Genomic DNA, 20,549 nt, shown 5'->3' on the forward strand with positions numbered 1-20,549 from the left:
ATTTTTGAAAAAAATTATCTGAATTTTTTCTAAATTGGTATCCAGATTTTTAAAAGTTAAAATATTTTCCAATTTTTTTTTGTAAAAAAAAAATTTAAAAACTTTTTTTCGAAAAAAAATCTGACCTTTTTTTAAAAATTTTGAATTTTTGCTTTTTGTGTATTTTGAAAATTAAATTTTAGAATTTTTTAAAATCTTTTTGATTTCAAAAAAAAATCTGAATTATAATTATCAAAAATCGATTTTGGCTAATTATTAGAAAATATATTCCGTAAAAGTTCAAATTTTTCTTTCAAAATTAAAAGTAATTTTCCAGATTTTTTTTTTAAAAAAAAAAATCCTGAATTTTTTTTATTTTTCTAAATTAATATAAATGAATTTTTATTATATTTTGAATTTTTAAAATTAAATTTCAGATACTTAAGTGTTGGTGATACGGTAAGATATGATGAACTTCCTTTATCCAATGATTTACTTTTTTAGGGATTTAAAATTAATAAAATACGATCAAATTGATGACGAAAGCAAGATAATGACCAAATTAAAACATTTAATAGTTAAGGGATCAAACTGAAAAATTAAAATAAATTAAAGGATCGAGTGATGTATTAAGCATTTAATATTTCAATGCCGACAAATTTCATCTTATCTTAATACACTTTATTTGATTGGTGTTGGGGACTTTTAATTGGCTTTTCTCACGTGGCTTATTCTTTTCTCTTTTTTTCTGCCTTTTAGCTTCTTTAGATATGAGCTACAGCCTACAAGTAATGTTTATAAAATGAAAAACTATATTTAATTCCACATAAGAAAAAACTAAAAATATATATTCCTTTATAGAGGTCCATGTAAGCTATTAAATTACAAGAATTATGATAACAACACACGTTAATACATAAAAATGGATTAAAGAATGTGTTAATATCACTCTTTCGAAGTACAAATATATCATGAAGTGTGGCAATTAACTTAACTCAACTTTGAGCAAGCATAGCATGTTCCTTAGGGTACCCATTGATTAAAGTTCACATACACATTTACATTATCTCTCTAATTGTAGCCAGTGCCCTACTTTGATTAGAGTGTTCAACCAAAACATTATTATGTTATTATCAACCAAATAGTAGAAGTTACCATTATCTTGTAATAAAGAACATGCTTAGGTAGGGATCATCCATGCAAGTCAAACCAAACCTAATTTTTTCTTCTTCTATGGAAACACAAAAGATGAAGTTGAATCAAGTGGAATCTACATTAACCTAACATATTGATCATTTTGACTGATGCATTATAGTTTTATAAACGTGCTTATTAGCTCACAATTATTTAGATCATATTCACAATTTTGAGAACCAATCTTTATATCTGTTGTCTTTTTTTTTCGGGGTTTGAACTGAGACCTTACATATTGTAGAGACCTTACATAGTATATCATTTCGCAACAAGGTCGTATTGAAAGAAAATTGTTGCGAGAATTGGGGGAAATTGAATTTGGTATTGAGATGAAAATCCTCCAATGAATCAGAGCCGTGGAATCGAACAAGATGGTGTGGAGGCAAGGAACCGTCGATGGGAAGGGAATCATCGGATTTTGGCTTCTCGGTAAACTCATTAGTTGTTACGTGTGGATCCAAATCTGAGCATTGACAACACGAGGCACTTCAATCTCCTCTATGGATAAAAGAGAAACATCTTAAGCTTTGAGAACATCATTCAACTCCTCACAACTGTCATCAAGCTTCATCAGTGGTGAAGATTCTTGATCTGGTTCCTCTTCGTTGTCGTCGACTACCAGCAAGATACAACGATCTTCAGGCTTAAAACGCCACAGAAGTGCAATTGTGAACGTGTTCCAACTCACCCCAGGATGACGAGGAGACCACCAACACCACCATTTGAGAGCACTGCCAGTAATTGTTGTTGTAGCAAGCACCATTTTCTCCTTCTATGTTATGCCCTGCACCTTGCAGTATTTGTTAACACAAAGCACCCAAAAGTAGGCATCATAATTTCCATCAAACACTAATAGCTCCATAGATCGAGAGGTTATGAGATCGATAATGAAAGCACCAATGTAAGGGTTTCCAAAATGGAGAATGTGAAATATAGAGATTTGCAATGGATTATTAATTCAAAAGTAAAATTGATAGTTGAGAACCCAATTAAAATTGATGTTCTTGGTACATAAAAATACTAAAGAAAAGATAGAAGAAGACTTAGTCCAAAGACTTAAGTCATTACCCTCAAAGAGAGTACCAAAGGGAGAAAGGAGAGACTTTCATCATTTTTCTTCATGCCTTTGCTTCCTATCATTGGTCTCCTTTTTAGAAGGTTAAGAGATTATTTTCTTGTTAGTTTTATTCCCTTAATTATTGGATCAAGTGACACATGTCCCATGTGATATTTTGGATCATAACACATACATTATGTATTGTCCTTATCAATTGAGTTAAGCTCACGATAACTTATTGTCTTTCTTTAATTACTCATCTAAACATGCGTTAACATTGTAATTAATGTATTTTGATTGTAATCAATATCACATGTATACTTTTTTTTCTAGAAACCAAATATTGATTTTTTTTTTGGGAGGTGCTATATCTCCTGAGGAATTGGATCCGGATCATCTCCTGCCACATTCTCTCCTGCAGTCTCTCATGCATTGTTTTCACCCGTCGGATTCATGTAACGGCTAGAAACAAAAGGGAATAAAGGAGAAAATAATAATAAAAAACGTAATTGATGAGAGATGAGGATCGAAGAACTTCGACGATGGATGAGGAACTGTGCCTTCAGCCTCCTCCGCCGGTAAAGGTGGTGCCCCATTGTAAGACCACGCCACCGCCATGAATCGTCACCGTAAAAGCTGGGTCCTCATGTAAAAATGAGGAACTAATTTTTGGGGTGTTCATTACTACTCAAAATTAGTATTTTAAGAACAAGAAATCATTTCAAAAACCCCTAATTCTATGGTAGTGCCATCGCCTTGTGTGTTTTGTTCCATTGTTAGGTTATTCTTTCCTTACTCTCCCTAATTCGTTGAAACCCCTGATTGGTAATTTCAATTCAAATATCAAATCTCAATTCCAAATTAAATTAATTTGTTTTATGGAAATGGATGGAAGTACTACAAGATACAACAAGAAGAACGACATTGCTCAAAGGAGTATTCAAATTCACTGAAATAATGATAGGAGATTTCAGGTTCAATCACCATGATTATATGTCTCCATGGAACCTGCTGAAGAAGGAGAAGACTGAGGAAGAAAACCCACGAAAACTGAAGGGAAAAAATAAGCGGTGCATAGTTTTCTCTCTCCTCTATTATCACTTCCTTAATTTTATGTCTCAACATTTGGATTAATCTAACGGTTCAGATTGCACAGGAGAGACCGCAGGATGGTTGAAGGCAGGAGGGGATCCATATCCTGAAGAATTCTATCCTGATTGCATCACGAAAAGCAATTTCAGTGATAACAAAAAAAAAAAGGCTCCATTTATTATAATTGGCAGTTACCACAATTCAAGGGTTGTTTTATAAAGGTCGTAAAAATCTCGGGAAGCTTGTTTTCGAGACATTCATCATTTTCCTTTTTTTTTACTCCACACCTGGTTCGTCTACAGAAATACACATTTACTTATTTTTTATACTCTTCTCAATTTTTTACTTATTTTCATTCTCTAGTTATCTGGATTTTTTGGCTAATTCAAATATCAATTTTCTAAAATGTATGAGTTTTTGGGAATAAAAAGTACATTCTGCAAATTTGAAATTTAAGTTTTTTTGCACATTTTGAAAAACTCTTGAGAGTTTTTGGGGGATAAAAAGTGCATTCTGCAAAATTGAAATTTAAGTTTTTTTTGCACATTTTGGAAAACTCTTGAAGTCAGATCTTTTTTTTTTTTTTTTGAAAACTCAAATTCTATAAAATTCAAATTTAAGCTTTCAAAAAAATTTATAAATCTGAGGAAATAATTTTTTTTTTAGGGAAAATAAACAAAATTAAAAAGGGTAAAAATGAGATTTTTGATAAATTGTGGAGTGAAAAGGTATGTGTGGGGTATAAAAAAGGCTTTCAAAGATAAAAGATGTCTATAGTCACCTGGTTTGATTTTACAGACTTAGGGGCTTAATTGGCACCTGCAAGTCATATGAGAATCCATTGTATTTTAAAGTTGCTTATTACATCTCTATTTTTTCTTACACACTTCCTTATTTTGTCAAAATAACTTTTTTTAGAAATTTATATTTGAAACTCATTTATGATGGGTACCAGAAAATTAATTTTTAAATTCCATATTTTTTTGGTTATTAGAATTTAAATTACAAAACACAAGATATGTAGTAAAAAAAAAAATCAATTTTAAAATGCTCTATATTAACTTTCAGAATGCTCGTAATTTTACTCATCAAACTTTGTTTCGAAAGAAAGACTAATCAATCAACAACTTCTTGCTATAGTATGAACATTTTATTTTCCTTTGATCTTTGTAGTTCCTACACATTTTATTTTGTTTCAAACTTATATGTAAATTACAATCACACTTTCGAAATACATAAAATATATGTGTCAAAATTAAGTTTTAGATGATTGAAGACATTCAAATGCTTTCTAGTTATAAATTTTTGGAACCTATATTTTATGCATTTCAAAACCAAACTTAATGGTTTATTTTTTCATTCTATAAATTTAATTTAAGAAGACATTTCGAGATACAGAAAAATATAGCTTCAGTAAAAGGGTAATTTATGGAAAGAAAAAAATGATTGTGCTAAAGAGTGGCGTATAAGTAACATAAGAGAATGTATAAAGCAACTCCATGTGTTATTGATGCAAAACAACGCATATGGAGCTTTAGCCTTATAAAAGGAAGTTTCTATTTGCACCCCTTGTTTTTGTAATAAAATCCATGAGTCTCTGAAGAGGAATAAAATCCATGAGTTAATTCATGTTTTCTCTAAAACATCTTATTCATTATTTATTTATTTTTCTATCTTTTTTGTTTAAACGGGTCCTAGAAGAAGGTGACTATGGTAATTTGAAGTGTGGAATATGGAAAAATTAACAAGAAAAAAATGATATTTTAAAAAGGATTCAAATCAAAAAAATTCTACAGAAAACAGGGAAAGGAAATGAACTAGGTCCTCTATGGGGGGCACATGCTCTACATCCTATTCTTGAACTTACTCTAGTCACCCTCTGCCTCTGGGTGTCTGAGGGACAATGAAATTATTCTTCATGTTTTACAAGATTGCCTTATTGCAATCCAAACATGGATTAGGTTAGTCCCTTTAAATTAAATAATTTTTTTTTTTTAATTGCACGGTCTGGATCTTCAAGAATATTAATTATAAATTGTTTGGCGCTCAAAGTAAGAAGTGGACGTCAATTTTTCTAGTCACGTGCTGGTACATGTGAATGTGGAGGAACAAAACCATTTTTAAAGATGATTTTCAGCGTCCGACAAATCCTAACTTCACTATTCTCAAGATGGTGGAATACATAGACAACTACACCAACCATCCTTAGAACCTTCGCAAATGCGACACCATTTCCATTGGTTGTACAAGGCCTAGAGAAGGGTGGATTAAGCTTAACTGTGACGGATCCTACCAAGATATTTTAGGTCTAACTGGTTGTCGTGCTCTCTTAAGGAATTCAGATGGTAGATGGCTTAAAGGGTGTTGTCGAAATAGGCATGTGTGATGCTCTCATTGTTGAAATGTGGGGAATGTTCTTGGGAATGCATCTTGCTTGAAGACAAGGATTTCATCACCTTCAATTGGAAAGTGACTCAAAAACTTTGGTTGACATGATCAAAGGGAACTTCAAAATTAATGGCAAAGCACCCACCTTGGTGTGTCATATTCAAGAGCTTTTAAAGTTAAACTCGCAGGTGCAATTCAACTATTCCTAACGGAAGGGAAATAGAAGTGTTGATTGGCTTCCTAATTTTACTTTCTCTTTATATTCTTTTAACATTCATGTTATAAAGAATCCTCCTAGTGAGGTTTCAAGTCTCATTTTTTATGATATTTCTGAAACTTGTATACCTAAGAATATGCATATAACTATGTAGTTTTTTTTTTCCGCTTGGGACTTTTACCCATCTTTTTTCAACAAAAAAAAAACACGGAGTTTAACTTTTGGAACGTACATAATGTGTCTAACAAAAGTTTTTCTTTTGTCTAACAAAAGTTAATTTCTAGGTCATCTTTTGATTATTTTTGTTTCAATGTATATTCCAATAATTCTTGTGTATCAAGTCAAGAAAAATAATCTTGTGCTTTAAAGAACTTAACCGTTATTCATGCACAACAACAATCTTCACCCTCATCAATTCATCGGCGCTCAAGTGTTACTAACAACCTTTAATGAAAAGAATATGGCTTAGAAGAATATGATGAAAGGAAAACAATTTCATGCATAAATATATTTCTCTTTTGGTTGAGAATTTATTCTTAACATAAATTAGTGTAATTTTATATTTATAAAATTAACATAAAGTATATATTTAATTCATATACACTATTACAGTGTAAATATTTTTCACAGTAGTTCAGTTAATCATAGTTCACTATATTTTTAGGGAAGTAATAATTGAACTAGAGTAAAAAAATATATACTCTATATATGAGAAGATGAGAAGATAGTATAATTTTCTCAATTTAAAAACATTAATTTCATAGTATATATACACTACTGTATTATTTTTATTTTTTTAAGGATGCTACTGTATTAAAATAAATGTTAAATCAACACCAACCAACTAATTTTAATTATCCCTCCTTAATACTACTATAGCATAAGTTTTTACTACTATGTATATTCTCTTTCCATCGTTATCAATATCAGTTTATGATACCTAGTCCAAAAAAATTATATAATCAGTTTATGATACAATGACGTAGAAACCGTACAAAATAATTTTTCCACTTGTCTCCCAAATGTCATCCACTTTGACTAAAGAGATATTCTTCCTAACCCTAAGCATATTCTTCTGCATAGTCTTTAACGACAATTTCCATGCTTCTTTTAGATTGATGAATCACAATTAATAAAAACATGGATAGCTAAATTGACATAATTTATTTGTCATAGTTTTTTTTTTGGCACGGAAAAGAATGAGTTTTTTTTTCTTTTTTTTTTAGGTGAAACTGAAAAGAATACTATAAAGTTTATCCCTCCTTAGAACATTTAATTTTTTTGGGTGAACAGCATAGAAATCTTAATTAGTCTCGATAGTTGGTACTATTAAGTACTTCATCGTCCCTTATTAGAAGCTGGTTTGATGAATTTCACATATATTGAGAAAAATCGATAATGTAGTTAATGTATTTATTTTATGTGTGAGGAGTATTAAATTATTATTTGTTTCATGTGTATTTTAATTTTACTTTTCATATTTTAAGATAAGTGATACTACTAATTATGATTATATATCAAATAATTTGTGTACGAACTTTTTTATAAAGATAAAACTTTTATTTCAAAGGGTGTATATAAATAGGGATGAAGGGTGTATATAGCATTTAAGAGTTTTTTTTCTTTCTTTTTTTGCTAAATAGTCTAGAACACCCCTCTTCTCTCTTTCTCAAACCTTAGATGTCATCCCGTTCTTCTTCTTGTCAATCGAAGATGGGTGATTTATGATTAATTTTGACTTAGAATCATCCCTCCGAGTTATTTTTATTATATCCTAATTAAATAAGTGATTTCCACATATTCTCAGTTTTCTTTCGTTTGTTTTCGTGATTCTGTTTGTTTAGATTTCTCGTCTTTGTGCGGTGTGTTTTTTATTCCCGTCTTAGTGCGATGTTTATTTGATTCAGGTTGAAAGATTAGCTTTGTGCAAGTGTAGATTCGATCAATGACTTTTGCGTCGTCAACGTTGCAGATCCGGAGAGATGAGTATTCCAAAGACTTGAATATAGTCATATTTGTAGGCATATGTACTTTTCTATTTTATACTATTAACATGAATGTTGTGAGTTATTCGCTGATTCATCCATTTTGTTTTTAGAGACTTTGGAATTGAATTATATCGATATATTCTATCAATTTGAATAAAGTTGTTTTCGTCATTTATGTTTAGGTGGTGACATCTATATTTTTAGGTGTTGTAACAGATATTAGAGGATTCATCACTTTAGCACATCTTGTGCAGGATGAATCACTCTCTTTTTAAGTTATATTCCATTTTGATTTGTTCAAAAAAAAATAAAATTGAATAAAGAATTCTATCATAAAGCTTACTAGAACACCATCAAGAATTCTATCAAGAAATCAAATAAATTTTGTTCAATAATTATTTTAGTAATAGGTCAAATTTGTGTATTGATCGATTCGAGTTTAAATGAAATGTATGCCACCATTCGATTACTAATATAGTCTAACCTTCATAAAGATATATATAATTTAATATCTCTTATTAAATAAATAAATGATAAAACGTAATGTCTTATGGCTGACTCCAGTACGATAGGCTGAGTCCAGAACAATATACTCAACATGATGCTGCCTAACTAATGTATGTTGGTACATATTAATAAAATAGCTTGGAGATGGATTTTTTTTGTTTGGTTTTGGTTTGGTTTTGTTCATGCATTTGACTTTGTAACCTCAAACATAAGCATCGTGACAAAGTTCAAATTTCATCTAAAAGACGACATTTGTAAAATGGTGGTTAGATGTGCCATTTTAATTAATAATAATAATTTCTCTTGTATCAAAATTTTTAAAAAATATATTAGGAGGGGATTTTACATTTGACACTCAAGTGCATTTCTATATATTAATGTGATTTTTGCTTATAAAAAAATGGATTAACCTCTCAACTATGAATCAAAAAAGTGAGTCGACACTAGATTTTAGCAAAAAATTAATCAACATTCTTGGAGACAAAAAATATCTTTCTTAATTTTATTGTTATAATAGTGATTGGATAGTTGAGAAAATTAATACTACCACTAAACTAGTCTAAGGAACTAGGTATACTGAGGTACTCCATTTAATAGTGATTTTATAAATTCTAAAAAAATAGTGATTTTAGGGAGAGGAAAAATTGGTCAAAGATTTGAATTTTATAAAGCTGAACTTATTGAAAAAATTTAGCCATATTTTTTGTTCTCCCAATTTAAAATAAAAGGATGCTGATGTCTTATTTTAAGATAACTGAAAGATTGTTGAAAAGAACCCATATGCATACCTAACCATCACTTCAAAGAAATGAGTGAGATTTTAATCAATGACATAGGAAGAGATATCCAATTAATCACATAATTAGCTTTTTTTTTGTTGGTAAAATGATGTTTACCCTTACGTACAGACAAAAACAAAATTGAGGAACAACTTTTAAAAAAAATACTAAGTTGTTATTGACAGATAAACCATGCTTGTTCTCGCCATGAGAAGCATGCTACCAATAGATTTTAATGGGGTCAATATTTTTTTAACAAGGATTTTAATATGGTCAATTAATTAAAATCTTTAACATGGTTCGTGTTCAACACATTCTGAGCAGAAAAACAAAGCAAGACATGTTTGATATGTTATATAATAAAAAAGAACAAATAATGATTCATGTAAGGTGGGTAAGAGTTTGCATGCGATGAAGTTTTTGCCAGATCCGTTAATCAAATTTTAATCATCGAAAAAAACATCATATTTCAATAAACCCTACAAATAGAGTTCGGTCTCGGACATCAAGCCTCAATATTGTTTTCAACTCTGATTGAGGAGTAGTATGTCAAAATGTCACATCTATCCTTTAAATAGTATCCTCCCTAAACATATGATCAAAAGAAATGCTAGGAATATGCTCTTAACTGTTTAATAAAGTAGAAAGATGTAATAAATTAATTCTAAAAAAAACATTATCATACTATAGTATACTAGAACATTATGATTATAATATTAGTTCATTTTTTTTTTTGAGAGCAAGTTTGATTATAATATTAATTCATGTAGGCTAGAAAGTCCGCAAGAAATTATGATATTAATTTAGTCAGCCGCTATAGTAGCTAGCTGCTGCATAGGTGAGACCGCGAGAGAATATGCATCACGCAGCAAGTCATACCCGCCATGAAATGGGACCCACGCTACCACTTTCCTTGATCCTTCGTCTTTAAGTTAAAGCTCATCTTTTGTGATAGAGAGCGAGTGAAAAGAGAAAATGAGTAGAGACAAAACAAGTCTTAAGATAAGGTTCTATATTTGGGTTATAATGTCGGTTCTCATTCCTTTACCAAGGGAAAACGACCTTTTAGAAAGTAAATTCAATGCTAAAATCATAATATACCACTTTTTATGATAGAAATCAGATGAATTCAATGGACTACAAGTGAGATAAGTTTTGCTTCTTGTACAAATTAATTTTTACTGATGCATCAATAAATCTTATAATTAGATAAAAAAGGATATGAGATGATTTATCGATTTTTGAATTAAATAAGATATAAATTGATTTATTGATGAAAAATACACTTAGGTATGGTGGAAGATCATTTTATTTATACATATTAGACAAAATCTACAAAACTGTAGAGTTTGTTAAATTACAAAATCGACCAATTTCTTATTTTTAAAAAATTATAGAATTTTATTCATATTAAAATGTTTAATATAACGAGATATATCAACCACGATATGAAAATTAATTAAGAATATGGTTGTCTCTTTAAGTATATGGGCAACATCGTTTGCTTATTTTCTAACAAACTTTTCACTAGAGTTTCTATATTAAGAGGAATCAAATCCCTACAGTTACGCATAGAGAAATGATATCTGTACAACTATTTTGTGACAATTTCTTAACAATTTTCTCTCATATTCACATTATATTTTTATTCTCTCTTATTCTTTTGCTCTCTCCATTATTTAAGAAAAAAGAAGTTGTCTTAAATGGTTGTTCAAATATCACTACTCTTACTCTTACGCATAATGTCACCAAATTCAATAACATCGTGCTTGATAAACTTAAGTTAGTCTAAGTCCACAGTGTGACTCCAAACTTTGTTTTGTTAAGTTGTTTCCAAATACTGCAAATCTGGAATAACGAAGCATCCAGGTGAGTACTATGGGTTGCACTGTTCTGAGCAGCAGAAAACATATTAGCATGCTACCAAATGTGAAAAACTATTTGGGCAACTAAGGAAAACATGATAAATATCTTCAAACTAGTTGTGGACGGCATCATGGGAAAACCAAGTCATAGAATAGAGTGGGACACTTTTTACGTGTTTGTAAATAAATTTTATTCAAAGACAAACCAATGATTTTTTTTTTTCTTTTCTTTTTTTACAAAAGACAAACCAACAATGTTGTTTACTAATTAACTATAATGACATTGTTTTACGATAGTCACCAAGTTACTTACTCTTCCATGTTCTACTGCTATTTTGATGAATCAAATGAGTTAATTTTGTTTCTCATAAAAGCAAGTTATATTATCAAATTGACTTAACTCACATGAGTAAATGGATTAAATTGATTGATTTTAAAGTTAAGGATCAAAGTAAACTTTTAAAATAAGTTAAGAGACCACCAAAGAGATATTTAAGCCAATAGTTTTTTTTTTATGACTCGAACATCGTAACTGCATAGACTAATTCTTCGAATCAAGTTAAACTGCAATGAATGACAAAGTTCTTCCTTAAAAGATTTAACTTTGATGCATTTTAAGGTTGAATTCAAACCAAAAACCTTTAATTACATCGAAAGAAATTCTTACAATCCTATTCAAATGTTCTTCGATAGCCAATAATTGTTTAAAAAAACTGATGTTATAATTTTTAATATCAAAATTAGTAACTTTTTTATGATAACGACTTTTGGTGTTGTCCATCTAATTCACCTAAAATATACCAAAATTATTATTTGTAACCTACGAAAAAGGGAAGAGAAAAATCAACAAATTCTTACTCATTATAACTTTTCTTTATTAATTATAAATTTTCAAATCAGCTTCGGTCAATAAAAAAATTCCAATCAACAAAGAAAGAGAAAAATCAACAAAATGTTACTCATTATAGTTTTTCTTTATTCTTTTGGTACAATCATAATTTTTCTTTATTAAAAATAGATATATTGATTGTAACTCAGTTGACAAGGACAAAAACGTTAACATGTGATTTAGATCTGAATTATAAATTTGTTAACATTTTGGGTGAATTAGATTATTAATACTAGCCAAAAGATAGACACTTTTGCGTGCTCGTCTTTTCACTCTTTTTATTGTGCTAACGCGTGTAAGATTATCAACGTATTTTATAGAAATTTTGCGTGTAAATTACAAATAATATTTTATATAAATTTTTAAGGAATGCTAGCGACACTCATTTTTACACACTCTCTTTGATTGGTTAAAATTCACATGGGTTCCACCAATTCACGTGGATCCCATATGAATTTTAACAAATCAAACCGAGTGTGTTGAAAAATATGTGTTGTTGGCATTTTTCTAAATTTTTTGATATATATTAAAATTATAAGTATAGATATGTGTGACTTTCAAATGTAACAAACTCAACAAACCATACTTATCTTTTTCAGTGACAACAATAATATAACAAAAAAATTTATCTTTTTAATAACACCAACAATATAACATTATTATAGAAAATACTGGTTTAAAGGTATAATTGAAATAACAAAAAAGTCAGCCCAAAACCCCTATTTTTTGGACCAGGATTTGCTGCTGTAAATAAACACAACCGTTTCACATAGTTTGCTATTGTAGCCATTGGATGCATTGACCCTACAAACCAACACGAGTCTTTTCAACGTGCTTTGTTCTCACTCGCACGCTTTTCGAGGAACTTACCGGAAGGTCATCCATCTTAAGACTACTCTAAGTCAAACACGGTTAACTGTGTAGTTCTTATGAAACGGGCTATCGAAAAGAAGATGCATCTTGTTGATATAGTTAGTACCAAACAATTCTTATAAACATTCCTTCAACCATGCAGTCCCATACCTGCACGACCTCGGGATACCTCTCATTCGGTGTGATTCAGTTCATCTAGAAGTTGTCGGGAGCCGCTCATTGTCGTGCCTTATGCATCGGCGACCATTTTACGCCCTCGTCAGCCTTGGGTGTTACAATAGACATATCAATTTTTTTACTATTATAAACTAAAATTGAAATACGGTATCATATATAGTTCAATTATCTAAAATGTCATATCAAATATTACATATGTTTCGTCTCCGTGAGCTTAGCTCACTTGATAAGGGATAATGCATTATATATGCAGGGCCGGAGTTCGAACCCTGGACACTCCACTATTTCACCTTTAAGGTGAATTTCTTCGGCCGCTAGGCTAATTGACAAAAAAAAAAAAATATTACGTATGCTTATTTTTTTAAAGGGATATTAACAAATGCTTAAACTCACTGATTGCTATTATAGTTAAAACATAGATCAAATTATTTATTAAACCATATGCATATGAAATATTTTTTAAAATATTAAACCCTATCAAATTTAAACCTTAATTTTTTTTATTGACAAATCAGATTTATGCATTACAAAACCTGACTCGAACAATCTTATTGGTGTATCTTATTTGGTTATTTTAAAATCACACGTTACAATACAAATTTCTCTCTCTTTTACCGCAACACAACATTATTAATACGGGTTGCTTGTTTCTGTTTACAACGGTTTAAGGTTAAAACAAATTTGTTCTTTTCATAGGAACCATGTTCCAATTTCTAGGAGAGAAGAACAAACACACTCTCTTAACAATTCTGTTCCGTACTACTGTTAAGTTAAGTGAGTGAAGATCAAGGATAAAGTTCAGATTTTTCTTTCAAAAAGAGACAAAGTTCTAATCTTTTGGTGGTTTTTCTGTGTTTTATAGAAAAATTATTGGTGGGTTTTTGATATTTTGATGATTAAGTTTCTGGGTTTATAGTAAAAGGTGTAATTGAGAGAAAAAGCTGTTTTTTTTTTGTTATTGGAGAGAGAGAGAGAGAGTTGATTTGAATTTCTGGGTTGATTGTGTTTGTTGCATACTGATAATTACAATCATTGCAATTTGTAACCAATTGTTGAGAGAGAAAGTTTAGTTTTTTGGAAAAAGGAGAGAGAAAGTTGAATTCTTTTTGTTTATGTTTGAACGATTGAATAGTTTTGAATCTATTATAATGGCTGTGGTGAGTTCTATGCCTGCAACAATACAAAGAACAGGTTCTGTGAGTTCGGTTCGCGATGTTCGGGGAGAAATTGAAGAGGAACCTAATCAAATTGTGGTTGATGAGGTAATCTGTGTTGCTGTGTCAAAGGATGTAAAAGAGAGTAAATTGAATTTGATTTGGGCAATACAGAATTCTGGTGGAAAAAAGATCTGTATCCTCTTTGTTCATGTGCCTGCAACAATGATCCCTTTGAGTAAGTAATTTGTAGCATATTTGTGTGTAGAAATACTATGTTTTTCAATGTTTGTGGCATATTTGTGTTTAGAAATACTATGTTGTTCAATATGTTTGTATATATAATACTATGATTGTCTAAAGTTTATACCATTTTCAATTGACTCAACTTGGACTCAATTTCTAGTATATATGTGCTTTGATGATCAATATTTTTGAAATTACCAAGTGATTTTAAAGTGTAACTAAACAAGGGCCATGAATTAATTAGGTCAATTTTAGAAATTTAGTTATAAGATTCGTATGTTATGTGTCAATTAAATTTTAATATTTAAAGGATACTGCTTTTTGGTGTTGGTGGGTTGAATTTGTCAAATTTATCATGTGATGTACTGCTTCAGTTTATCCGTATTGACTGTAATAGTGGTAGTTTCATGAATAAAATTTAATTGTAATAATATATGGTAACTCTTGAAATTTCAAAATTTTAGGCGTTTTTACTTTTAGTTTTATATAGTGGTCTATAACTTCGATATATTTTCTTCTTCGTTTGTTTATAGTGGGTGCTAAATTTCCCGCAAGTTCATTGAAGGATCAAGAAGTCCGAGCTTACCGGGAAATGGAAAGGCAAAACGTGCATAAGACTCTTGATGAATATCTTCGAATCTGTCAACGGATGGGGGTAATTTTTAATCGTCATGCTATATGCTTATGAATTTTTAGAAGTAAATCTTAATATATCACTTATAATTTCCTGATACAGGTGCGAGCAGAGAAATTGCATATCGAAATGGAGAATATTGAAAAAGGAATAATAGAACTTATATCTCAGCATGGAATCCGAAAGCTTATTATGGGAGCAGCATCAGATAAGAATTATTCTAGGTAAGAAGCCAGATTAAAACCCTCCCTAAACCATATTATATTTTGTTCATTTTTTCGCTAATGGAGTTACACATTCCTCTTCATTTTTGTTGCCCCTCAGGGTGTTTGTTTACACGAAACAATCACAATCCCTTTTCAGTCCATGCTCATTTGTAATTTTACCAAAATTATGATTATTCTTTATTTCATAAGTTGTGCTGATAAACTATTTGAATTAAGAATTTTCCAATCTTTATATTTGTTTTAGTGAAGTCAACATTATGTTTTTCAACGAGCTTGCATGACATAACAGGAGAATGATGGACCTCAGATCTAGGAAAGCCATCTACGTATGTGAACAAGCTCCATCTTCTTGCCATATACAGTTTATCTGCAAAGGCCACCTTATACACACAAGGTATGAGGCCTCCTAAAATATTGATATGTTGTAATATACAAGAGATAATAGCGTTGCATGAAAAAAATCATAAAGTTGATGATGTTGTCATAGTCTGATGGTCATGCAAATGATTACTGATATAAATACAATATCAACGCAGGGATCGCAGTTTAGATGAACGAAACGTAGAGGTTGCATCTCCTTTGCTGCAGCAAGGGCCTAACTCTGTGAGACCTTCAAGATCTCAATCTATTACACTGGGGCAAAATCATAGGACAAATTCAATAAGTTCTTCTCAAGAGTTATTTCGTAGAGTGAGGTCTGCCAATGATGGAATGACAGCCAGCATTACAACTAATTCTTCTCCAGTTGACAATGAGGGGTTTTCAACTCCACGTAACAGGCGAGGTACAGAAGTAAGTTCTGATGAGTCCGATAGGTTGTCAAGGACGAGTCCTTCAGGTTTGTCAACTTTCTCTGATAGTACAATTGATCCAACACTGACGCCATATTCTGTTGCCGAGAGCTGTGAGAATGCATCAGACTTGACTTTGAGTCACCTGATTAAAGACGAGGATCTTCGTCATTTATCGCCTCCAAGTGTACTGGTACAAAAATATTCTTTCTTTTTCTTAGTATTGTTTGTGCTTGCTATGATGCATGTGCGTATTTTATTTGTTGACTTTTAGCAAGTCATGTGACATTTTTACTTTCTAGATTTCGATTGATGAAATATTAATACTCGTACTATACGCTGATGCTTTGAATAATGGGATTGAACACTAGCAGGATGGTGGAGTGAATGATACGCTCTATGACCAACTTGAACAAGCTATGTCGGAGGCTAATAATGCTACTCGACACGCATACCAAGAAACTTTTAGACGCGGGAAAGCTGAAAAAGATGCCATTGAAGCCATACGCAGGGTAACTGTTCTGTTTTTATGCATAAAATATAAGCTCCTTTTTAAATTAAAATCTTTCTAAAAATACCGTTTGGACTAACTTCTTCTAAGGAGAATAAAAAAGTCAGGTCAAACGGAGTCCAAGGTAATTTAAATGATTAAGCATCATTTTAGGTTGTATTATCTTGCCATGTGTCGGTATTGCAACTTGATAAATTGTTAGGATATGGAATAGTTAGAGTAGTTAAGAGTTGGTTAGTAGAAGTTTGTTAGTGAGTTGATAAATTTGTTAGGTGGTTGTTAAGAGTTGTTATTTTGGTTATTCTTAGGAAGTCTTTAAATAGCCCTCAAGGGTGGAGGAGAATTTTAGTTTGTAATTATCTTGCCATGTGTTGATAAGGATGTGATTAGAGAATTATCTTGTGTGAAAGGAGAGGGCTCCTTTGGGGTAGCCTTCTGTGCAAGGTTCTCTATCATATTCATTGTAAACCTTTTGTATCTTCTCTTTCAATCTTACTACACAAAGAAGAAATTCTTCAGTTGTTGCAATCTTACTACATAAACCCTCTAATCCTTTTCAATGTTTGAACAACTCAATCAACAGGCTAAAGCATCTGAAAGCTTATATACAGATGAATTGAATCTGAGGAAAATGGCCGAGGAAGAACTAAGAAAGGAAAAAGAAGAACTTGAGAGTGTGACGAGCCAGAGAGACAAAGTAAATGAAGAACTTCGACTTGCTGTGGATCTGAAGTCATCACTAGAGAGTCAACTTGCATCGTCTGAAGTTATGATACAGGAGTTGGAGCAGAAGATCATATCTGCTGTTGAGCTGTTACAAAGCTACAAGAACGAGAGAGATGAATTGCAGATCCAGCGTGATAATGCATTGAGAGAGGCTGAAGATCTGAGGAAAAAACAAGGAGAAGGCTCAAGCACTCATGTGCCTCAATTGTTCTCAGAATTCTCTTTTTCAGAAATCGAAGAAGCAACAAGTAACTTTAATCCATCTCTAAAGATCGGAGAAGGTGGATATGGAAATATATATAAAGGTCTACTCCGTCACACCGAAGTGGCTATAAAAATTTTGCATGCCAACAGCATGCAAGGACCCTTGGAGTTTCAGCAGGAGGTGAGGATGGCTTGACTTTTGTATGATAGTTTTGAAAATCATCTTATTTAAATCTAATAATTGTGTGTTTATTATGCAACCTTCACGTACACTGTGCACCAACCACTTGTGCTAGATCCCGGTGGTGTTTATTAGTTAATCCTTGGCATAATGTATCACCAACCTTGCCTTAAAATCTCTGAGAGAAGAAAAAGATAATTAAGGTTTGTAGGAAAAAAGGATAACGATTTTGACACCATTTTTTGGTTTCTTATCAGGTCGACGTATTGAGTAAGCTAAGGCATCCCAATCTGATCACTCTTATAGGAGCCTGTCCGGAATCCTGGTCTCTTGTCTATGAGTATTTGCCAAATGGAAGCCTTGAAGACCGTCTTGCCTGCAAGGATAACACGCATCCATTATCATGGCAAACACGGATTCGAATCGCTGCAGAACTCTGCTCCGCTCTCATCTTTCTTCATTCAAGTAAACCTCACAGCATAGTGCATGGTGATTTGAAACCCTCCAATATCATTCTGGATGGAAACCTTGTCAGTAAGCTTAGCGATTTTGGAATCTGTCGCGTATTATCAAATTACGAGAATTCTAGTAATAATAATACACAGTTTTGGAAAACCGATCCAAAGGGAACTTTTGTCTACATGGATCCTGAATTCCTTGCTTCCGGTGAACTCACTCCGAAATCAGATGTTTATTCTTTTGGAATCATATTATTGAGATTGTTGACTGGGAGACCGGCATTGGGAATAACTAAGGAGGTGAAATATGCAGTAGATACCGGAAAGTTGACATCTTTATTGGATCCTTTGGCCGGAGACTGGCCATTTGTGCAGGCTGAACAGTTAGCTCGCTTGGCCTTGCGGTGTTGTGAGATGAATAGGAAGAGTCGGCCGGACCTTCATTCAGATGTATGGAGGATATTGGATGCAATGAGGGCTTCTTCTGGTGGTACAAACTCCTTTGGTCTAAGTTCTGAAGGGCCACATCAACCTCCTTCATATTTTATTTGTCCAATCTTCCAGGTAACTAACTAGCTATTATTTCCTTTGTTTTCCAGCTTCAGCTATTTGGATAAACAGCTTAATTAAGCCCTTATAGCACAAGTGTTTATTATATTAGTGCTTATTTTATGTATAAGCTATCTCTATTCTTTACAACAGAAGATAAAATAAAGTCAAACTGTTTTCATATTAGTTATAAGCTGTTATCATAAGTTATCCTGGAGAGCTTATGGAAATAACCCGAAAACAGTTTTTGGATGAGTTCTATGTTGTTTCTATAAACAGTCTCACAAGTGCTTATGTTAGTAGATAAGTTCAAATAAGCCAATCCAAACAGATCCTACAACTTGTTTGGTTTAAGGAAACATTCTCTATTTTTATTTCCTGTTTTCATTCTTAATTACAAAATGACACCTTTTTCCACTGTTTCTCACATTCAAAAAGTTTATACAGAAAATAAAAATAAAACCTTTTTTTCAAACCAAATGAATAATGTCCTTGCGATGTTTTAGGATGTCCACCACAATCAACACTTGTCACTCCGAGCAAATGTAATTCATCCTATATTGCGTATCTTTCTTTCTTTCTTTTATGTTTTATATCTTTGTTCTTCACTTGTGCAGTACTTTCCAAACTGATGGAAAATGGAACGATATAAGCTTTTTAGGATATAAAAATTATCATCAAAGAAAATTTTAATGATCATGATCTTCATACTTATGCAGGAAGTCATGCGAGATCCACATGTAGCTGCAGATGGTTTTACTTACGAAGCAGAGGCTATCCGAGGATGGCTTGACAGTGGTCATGACGCTTCACCGATGACAAATAGTACGCTTTCACATCAGAATCTTGTCCCCAACCGCGCTCTTCGCTCTGCAATTCAGGATTGGCTTCAAAGTCACTGATCAAGCTTATTACTTTTCATTAAACTGTATATCTACCTGTTTATAATATGTCTAGGAAAGAAATATCCCCATTATATTTTTTTGCAACCTTATATATATATATATATCACTTTTATTTCTTAGAGTTCTATATAAGTCACATTTGATACCTATATATATCCCCTTGTTTATATAGGTTAAATAACCACGTGGTATCTTCAGTCATTGCATACATGACATATATCAAAATAGTTTTTTTGTGTGATTATCTATCTTTTTTTGGTATTATGTTAACAACTGAGAGTTCTATGAAAGGATGTAGAACCTCCCAAAACAATAACATCAATGGAACCCCTAAAAATAGCACCAGTGGAAGATAGACCATGACCATGATTTTCCTTAGAAGCACCATATATATTACACTTAATCCAATCACAAAAGTCTTCATGCAATTAAATTGAATAGTAATTGGGGTCCTTTGGAGCATGACATTCAATAGAAAAGTACTTTAAAATAGTAAATTCTTGCATTTAATATATCGTTGAATGGTGATCAACCTATTATTAAATGCTAATTAATTCCACGAAAATAAATTACCTAAATAATATTGATAATTGTGTAAAGGACCTCATCCTCCACATGAGTACTCCAATTTTTACTAAAAATAAAAAACATAAACAAAACTGAAGAAATGGATGAAAAATCAATTCTAACATTCAAAATAGAGCACAACTAATTTTGCAACTAAGAATAAAACGAACGACCAAAGAAATGTTATAAAGTTTCACAACCCTTAGGGCAAACCCTACACAACACAACTTTATCTTTATTCGACAACTGATCTCTAGGTACCTCATCATGAAAAAAATGTCAAACGAGAACAGATTTTGATTCCTCAAGATTCTTATTTTTCCACACTTAAAACCATGTTGAAACTGCCTTTTTATAGACATGGTTGCATATTTGCGCCTGAGTGCAAAAC

The 20,549-nt window shown here is 31.7% G+C and overlaps 1 protein-coding gene across 3 annotated transcripts; it reads left to right on the forward strand.

Annotated features, from left to right (window-relative positions):
- The first annotated feature begins 13,593 nt into the window (after nt 1-13,593).
- Nucleotides 13,594-19,799, forward strand: LOC11439401 (U-box domain-containing protein 33). Of its 3 annotated transcripts, none has more exons than XM_024769551.2 (9): nt 13,594-14,397; nt 14,939-15,060; nt 15,142-15,263; nt 15,556-15,660; nt 15,803-16,250; nt 16,429-16,569; nt 17,152-17,679; nt 17,937-18,701; nt 19,406-19,799. In XM_024769551.2, exons 1-9 carry the CDS (start codon nt 14,118-14,120, stop codon nt 19,586-19,588), a joined length of 2,694 nt encoding a protein of 897 aa, XP_024625319.1. In that variant the 5' UTR covers nt 13,594-14,117; the 3' UTR covers nt 19,589-19,799. The 3 variants fall into 3 exon arrangements, with proteins under 3 accessions (XP_024625319.1, XP_003623970.1, XP_024625320.1); XM_003623922.4 differs by having other exon boundaries at nt 13,595-14,397; nt 16,432-16,569; XM_024769552.2 differs by lacking the exons at nt 13,594-14,397; nt 14,939-15,060 and having other exon boundaries at nt 15,511-15,660.
- Nucleotides 19,800-20,549: the final 750 nt, after the last annotated feature.

This window comes from Medicago truncatula, chromosome 7, assembly GCF_003473485.1.
Source record: "Medicago truncatula cultivar Jemalong A17 chromosome 7, MtrunA17r5.0-ANR, whole genome shotgun sequence".
Taxonomy (NCBI): domain Eukaryota; kingdom Viridiplantae; phylum Streptophyta; class Magnoliopsida; order Fabales; family Fabaceae; genus Medicago; species Medicago truncatula.